The sequence below is a fragment of the Myotis davidii genome, unplaced genomic scaffold, assembly GCF_000327345.1.
Source record: "Myotis davidii unplaced genomic scaffold, ASM32734v1 scaffold453, whole genome shotgun sequence".
NCBI lineage: Eukaryota > Metazoa > Chordata > Mammalia > Chiroptera > Vespertilionidae > Myotis > Myotis davidii.
The window spans coordinates 2,464,229-2,471,791 of record NW_006285234.1 but is presented as its reverse complement, the minus strand read 5'-3'; the positions used below and the strand labels follow the sequence as shown (position 1 = coordinate 2,471,791).

Below are 7,563 nucleotides of genomic sequence, written 5' to 3'. Positions count from 1 at the left end.
ACAATTTTTTTCCAGAATGATCTGCCAACCCATTTCCCTTTTCTTGGTGGTGATTTTTATTTTACTAGAAAAATTAGGAATCTCTTGTCTAAAAGATCCCATGTGTCCCCCAAAGTCCATGAATTGTAATTGAATTTTTGGACTTGGGTACTGCTGAACAATTTTACACTCTCCTAGGCTTAGCTCCATTCTTTAGTAGAACACTTATGTTCTAAGTAGTGTAGCATCTTTTGTCAGAATTGAAACTTTTCCTTTGCTGCCTTATAATCTTTTGCTCTTAGTTTCTTTAAGTCTTCTTAGAGGCTTCCTAGGTCAGGTGACAATATGCATATTAAATGAAAATCAAATCTCCTGAGAATATTGTCTTTTAAATCAAATTTAAGTACTAGGAGAGGAATGACGGTGCTGCTGTGAATCTTTAAGGCGTTCTGACCAAGCATGTTGTTAATTATTCCAAGAAATGTTGAGTTTCTATATACTTTGATATCTCACCTCATAGATGCCAAAGAAGGGAGAATAGAGGTCTGCACTGTACAGTACTGGCATTCTGATGAGACTGTAGATAGGACAGTGTTAGGATTTGGTGCTACCAGAATCCTAGTCTTCAACAATATCTCTTTCCTTTAGGCTTCTTGACAAGCAATATTACAGGTAATGGTACAAGGAATTGCTCTAGGTAGGAGGTTATAATTGCCTGTATTCTGAGAAAAACTAATAGCTTCAGGAAGTAGTCTGAGCAATGGTTTAGAAGAACCCATCTGAGTCTTTATAGGATCCACTTCCATAACATGAACACCCTGCATTAGACGAGTGTGTATCCCGTAAATGGTTGGGTAAAATCAGGGTGTAAGTCAGATGTTGCAATTACATGCTTGTGAAACGGACTTTCCAGCAGTTCCTCTGGAATTTGGTACAAGGAATTGCTCTAGGTAGGAGGTTATAATTGCCTGTATTCTGAGAAAAACTAATAGCTTCAGGAAGTAGTCTGAGCAATGGTTTAGAAGAACCCATCTGAGTCTTTATAGGATCCACTTCCATAACATGAACACCCTGCATTAGACGAGTGTGTATCCATCCCATAAATGGTTGGGTAAAATCAGAGTGTAAGTCAGATGTTGCAATTACATGATTGTGAAACGGACTTTCCAGCAGTTCCCCTGGAATGTTCAAGAATAATCCTTCAGCTGCACTTCATCAGAGAATTATTTTTTTCGTTCAAGATTTCTTCCAAGTTGATTGGCAGGGGTGGTATCACAAAGGAGACATGAACGTGGTTCCTCTACAGCCCTATTGCGTAGACAAGGCTCAGACACGGGGAGAGAAGTAGATCAGTTCAAAATGTCCTCTGCAATACTACAGCGAAGACTCCCAGGCCAGTTGTAGAATATTGCCACAGGGTTCAAAGCAGAAAGAGTAGTGTTTGCATACCTATTTGTTCTCCTGTGGCCACAGATAATTCTTGTTCCGAAAGTGGTAGCAGATGCAATGGGCACCTAGGGGATCCAAAATCAAAGCCCAATGTGTTGCTTACCAGGCAAGGAGGACCCCATCTCTTTGGAAAGGAACGTGGATCTCACTGAACCGGATGTAGGAGGGCTAGCTATAGCATGGAAAAGCAGCTTTGTCTCGGGGAGGTAAAAGCCACTGTGTTGGTCTCTGTCTGGCCCAGAAGCAGATCACAGAGTCCCTCTTGGTAGAGGCTGTTGTTCAGTTTTGTGTCATCGACCCTGAGGGCGTGAGCCTCAGACAGGCCCAGGGTAAGTTATCTAACGTCTTGGCAGGCTCAGGATCACACAGCGGGCAAAACTGCACAGGCTTCTCCTTTCACACACAGACAAATAAAAAGAGCAAACATTATCCTATTTGGGGGGAATCTCTATTTCTATGCAAAAGTTAAATGCAAAATATCTTTCCAGAAGACTGCTCAGCAAACTGATAACAGAGGCCAGCTCTTGGGAGGATGGTGATTTTATGTCGATTGTTGCTGCATAGTAAATGAATAAGTATTCATTGAATGAATGAATGAATGAATGAAATGTATTTATTGATTTACAATTGAAAACAGTATGGGGGAGAGTTAGAATGAAGCAAGTAGTGCTGAATTGCGTAGACAATTTATTTGAGGCAGCTGAGGGGTTGAAGTTAAAGGGAGGCTATTGTGGGGCTTTTCTCACCCCATATTTTGTTTTCTAGGGTTTCCTCACACCTTGATATGTTCCCTCAATAACACCTCCTTGGTCCCCATGACCTTCAAACTGCGCATCCCTGGCGATGGCCACGAAAGCATTTCAAGCTGTGAGCAATATACAGACACCAAAGGACCTTCTTGGAACAAGGAGGAAATACCCATAACGAAACCGAAAGAATTTACCATCACCCCCAACTGTGGCACCATTCGCTCCCAAGGATTCGCTGCTATCAGGGTAAGGTGCACACACCCCAGGCAGCTGAGCACTCAGATGGCCACGGGGACCACACCCAGGGTTTGCTCTGCGTGCCCAGAGCCCGTGGGAAGGAGCACCTCAGTTCACACGGAAACGTGGGCCTATCAGGAAACAAACCACGGTGGTGAAAGAAACCGGACGCAAATACATTGGGCAAAAGAACTGCTACCGCTCCGTGGATTTCCATCCACCTCAGTGTGTGGCCGCCACCGGATCAGGGGGTGGTAGGGTTTTCTAGTGAAACCACTGCTCTCCACAGACAGCGCACCCATCAGCACAGATATAACAAGGTTTAAGGACTCAGTGATCATTAGGGCCTCCTTTCCTTTAGACTCAAATCGTTTATACCAATAAATGTCCACATTCGTGCCACAGATGACATCCCGTTGATTCAGGTTTTTAGTCTGAACCTGGGCTTCATAGTGAATGTGGATGCCATGTTTCTAACAGGGCTTAATATTTGGCTGTCAGTGCCGCCAGCAGAATTAGTTCATAGCTAACTGAGCAAGTTTTCCTGTCCTCCCTCACTGACTTTTCTCCAGTCAGATCTAGCAATATTGAATGCTGCAAAATTGAAATGATTTTATCTTTTCTGGAAAAGAAAAAAAGATAAGACTCTATAGATCCCGTTGATTCAGGTTTTTAGTCTGAACCTGGGCTTCATAGTGAATGTGGATGCCATGTTTCTAACAGGGCATCAGTGCCACCAGCAGAATTAATTCATGGCTAACTGAGAAATTTTTCCTGTCTTCTCTCACTGACTTTTTCTTCTCCAAACAGTCAGATGCCACCAGCAGAATTAATTCATGGCTAACTGAGAAATTTTTCCTGTCTTCTCTCACTGACTTTTTCTTCTCCAAACAGTCAGATCTAGCAATATTGAATGCAGCAAAATTGAAATGATTTTGTCTTTTCTGGAAAAGAAAAAAAGATAAGACTTAATACCTAAGGTTAATAATTTCCTCTTTAGTCACTGTCTGTGAATATTTAATTCAGCTATGGTTTTCTCCCCCCAAAATTGTTTTAAATGCTTCATAATATCTCACCATGAATCCACTCATCCTAACTCTTTTCTGTTTTTTTGTTTTATTTTGTTTTTGTTTTTGCTCTTTCAAGGGCTTCTCCATGGGTCCAATGAGGTTTGATTTCATATATTGTTATAACCTCTCAGGATTGCTATCACAGTCTATTTGGGCTGCTCTTATAAAATACCAGAGATCAGGTTGCTTATAAACAACAGAGTCATTTCTCATAGGTCTGGAGGCAGGATGTTGAGATCAGGAGCCAGCATGCTTGGGTTCTGGTGAAGGCATTCTTCCAGCTTGCAGGCTGCTGACTTCTTCCATCCTCACATGGTGGAAGGGCTAGGGAGTTCTGTTGGCCCTCTTTTATAGGGGCACTAATCCTGTTCATGAAGGCCCCACCCTCATGACTTAATCACCTCCCAATGGCCCCACCTCCTAATACTATCACATTAGGAGCTAGGATTTCAACATAGGAATTTGGGGAGGACACAACTATTCACAAATCATAGTTGCTAACTGTGAATTTCCCAGAGAGAAAAGCTGTTGCAATGAATTTATTTAATTTTTTATTTCTTAATGCTCAGCCTACCTGTTAGCTACCCCCCCCCTTTTTTTTGCCTCTCTCACATAGTACAGGAAGATTTGAGAAGACGTAGATCTATCTAGTAGCCTTCTGCCAGAACCACATGTGTTTCTGCCTCCTAACCACAGCTCAGAGACATAAACAAGGGCAGATCACTCCAGGAATCTCTGCACACAGGGGCAGCTGCCTCTCTCCAAATCGGACACATCTTTCCAAATCAATGACCCGTCTTCACTTTATTTTTCCTTTCTATTTGGAAAAGCTTTCTCCAAGCTTCAATTTTCCCTCATGATCTGTACTCCAACCACGTCTCTGTGGACTCAAACTTGCATCCAGTAATTCCCTCTGCAACTAAAAAAAATTTTAATTAGTACCTGATACATAATGTATAGCTAGAAAAGCCTTAACCTGTGCCAGAAGCTGTTTTCTAGACTTACACGCATCCCTTCCAGTACAAATCATTGTAAAGCAATTAAAATCGTAACAAGGCTTCAAAAGCCTAAATGTAATGTTGCACAACAGAAAATAAAACACGGGGTGAAACATACTGGCCAGATATTCTCCTTAGGCAGGCCTTTCGTTGGCACCTCTATTTTCTGCTTTAATAATGAATCTGGGGGCGGGGAACAAGATTTTGTTAAAAAGAAAAACACCACACACATAACACAAAACGAGCTGATTTTCCATGCCATTTTCTGCTACTGACATGGTTATGTCACGTATTTTGCTCTAAGAGAAATTTAGCGGGAGTGTTTTATTGGTGTACTAAATTTTCATAATTAATACAGCCCAGAGGTATGGGAAACGACTTCAATTGCAACAAGTGAAGTTTGCTTGGTGCTGCTCATCCTTCATGGTCACTTCCTCCCCTTATGTAGGTACACGGCTTCTTTGATAACAACCTCCTCAGAAATGAGCCAACCCATTGTCCTAAAAGCCACTGGGCTTCCGACCTGGCCTTTGAGAAAACTCAGCATGCCCTGACCCCGAAATGCAACTGGTTCAAGGAAAAGTATAAAATGCCAGGCATCCCACCATCCAGTACTCGGAAGCCGCACTCCTCAGGGGGGCTGTCCCCGGGCGCCCCTCTCCCCACTGCAGGGGGAGAGCTGAGCTTTTAGAAGAGCAGCTTTTCGCCTTTTGCTTTCCAGGTGACCTTATGCTCCAACACTGTGCAGAAATACGAGCTGGCCCTGGTGGTGGATGTGGAGGGCATCGGGGAGGAAGTGCTGGCGCTCCTCATTACAGCGAGGTATCACTCACCTGCTCCCCTCTCCCGGTCTCCCTGGGCCCCAGGAAGGGCAGGCCTGCAAATGGCTCACACTGCGTTTCTTTGTTCTGCTTTCCCTGAAGGGAGGCTGAATGCCATTCAAATGACAAAGCTTTCCAACAGCAAACGCACCTCCTGTAGAAATAAGAGAAGGGTGTGTGTGTGTGTGTGTGTGTGTGTGTGTGTGTGTTCCAAGAATACTGGTGCTCTCTCTCTTTGACTTTCTGACTTTCCAGATATATAACTAAAAGGACTTTAGCAGACAGATGTGAACAGTTGCTGTTTTTTATTTTTATCATTAAACACAGTACCCCAGAGGTCTGCAGCAGAAAGAGTGGTGCCCACAGTTCTGCAGTGGACCATCCATTTAGCAAGGCAGTCCTGCTCCGGGCTGCAAGCGAGTGCCCAAACAAGGCCCTCTCTAGCTATAAACTCCTCAGAGCCATCACCAACTTCTCTATTTAAAAAAATATATTTTTTTATTGCTTTCAGAGAGGGAGAGAGAAATAGAAACATCAATGATAAGAATCATTGATTGACTGCCTCCTGCACAGCCCCGCCTGGGGATGGAGCCCGCATCCGAGGCATGTGCCCTAATGAGGAGTCAAACCATGACCTCCTGGTTCATAGGTCAACACTCAACCACTGAACCACACCAGCTGGGCAGTTTTTCTCTTTTTTATTAATGGAGACAGCAATGAGCTCTGGAGTCAGGTTAAGATCCTGGCTTGCTTTGTTGACTATGTCTCCCTGACCAAGTTACCGTCTTTCTACTGATGGTGACAGGACCCTAAATACAATAATCGACCACACTGTTGCCAAAGCAAACAAGGGGTCCAGATCTGGGACTTTAGAGTGTACATATGAAAATGCCATCTAAAGGAAATGGAGAAAATTTCTGGCAATATATCAATTCCTCGAATTTAGGTCTGTCATGAATCTTAAGAAAATGCACCTTAAAGAAGGTGCAGACCTAGTGGTTGGTGGAGGCATCATAAGGGGCACCGTTGCATGTGCCTTGGGCTTGGACGAAGTCCAAGAGCAGCCCTAAAAGAACTTGAAGGTCAAGGTCTTGTCCTAATCTCTTTACTCAGTATTCCTTCCAAACGCCTAAGTAATTTGTTTGTTTAAAAAACATGTAGAGTCTTTCACCTAGTCCTGTCTATACCCACGTTGGCCTTTTTGTCTGGTCTTGCATTTTTCTATGTGGGTTTATTCTAATACTACCCAGCCTCTTTTACCTACAGCTATCAATAGGAAATCCGATTTTTTTTTTAAAGAAGGCCTGCCTGGCCGATGTGGCAGCGGTTAAGTGTGGAGCTATAAACCATGAGGTCGTGCTTTGATTCCGGTCAGGGCACATGCCCAGGTTGTGGGCTCAATCCCCAGTGGGAGGCATATAAGAGGCAGCCGATCAGTGATCCTCCCTCATCACTGAAGTTCCTCTCTCTCCCCGCCTCTCCCTTCCTCTCTGAAAGCAATAAAAGAATTATTTTTTTTAAAAAAAATGGTCCTGGGAGGCTCTGAGTTTCCATCATGTACACTCTGTGACCCACGTCAAGTACTAACTATTACCCTCTCAGCCATAGCATTGCAGGTAGTAAAGGATTAGCTTTTGAAAGTCATTGGGCCAGCTGACAGCTTCCATTTTAGCTAAAAACGAACACTCATCCTGTGTGAAATCTCAAGCTTTGGGGTCAACAGGACTCTTCTTTCCTGTCATTACAGTACTTCTCTGTAATCTGTAGAAACTGCTCAAACGCTCTCAACAGAGAATTGCTTTTCGAACTCGCTCTCTCAAGTGATTTTCCCCGAGAGCCAGCAGTGATGGCTTGCCGTGCCCCCTCCCGCACACCAGCCGCCTCTTACTTAGCCCTTCCGTGGCACTGTGCTAGGCCCTGCATTCACATTAGCTCCTGTATTTCCCACGGTTCCCTAAGAAGGGTTTGTGATGCTGCTGTCAACCCCTGGAATGACCTGCATTTTATTTATAAGCAACGTGGGGCTCTAGGAGGGAAAACAACTCGCCCAAGGTTGTGCTTGAACCTGGCTCTGCCCCAAATGCCAGCGCTCCTCACCATGGCCCTCTATGGTGACAGCACAGCCGGGCAGGGCAGATGCTGAGATTCACAGACACAAATAAAACCCAAGCCACCTAATGATAGACCAGCTGCACACACAGGGCTGCAATTCCTCCCTCTCCAGCACACACCCCTCCCTCCCTCCAGCCCCCCCCCCCAT

General features: G+C 44.3%; 1 protein-coding gene across 1 annotated transcript in view; it reads left to right on the top strand.

Moving 5' to 3' along the window:
* HYDIN (HYDIN, axonemal central pair apparatus protein) overlaps positions 1-7,563 on the top strand; it is a 361,269-nt gene that overhangs the window by 148,456 nt on the left and 205,250 nt on the right. Inside the window, exons 15-16 of the mRNA XM_015558788.1 lie at positions 2,194-2,423; positions 5,204-5,304. Of these exons, the coding sequence (XP_015414274.1) occupies positions 2,194-2,423; positions 5,204-5,304 (331 nt within the window). The remainder of the gene's footprint in view (positions 1-2,193; positions 2,424-5,203; positions 5,305-7,563) is intronic.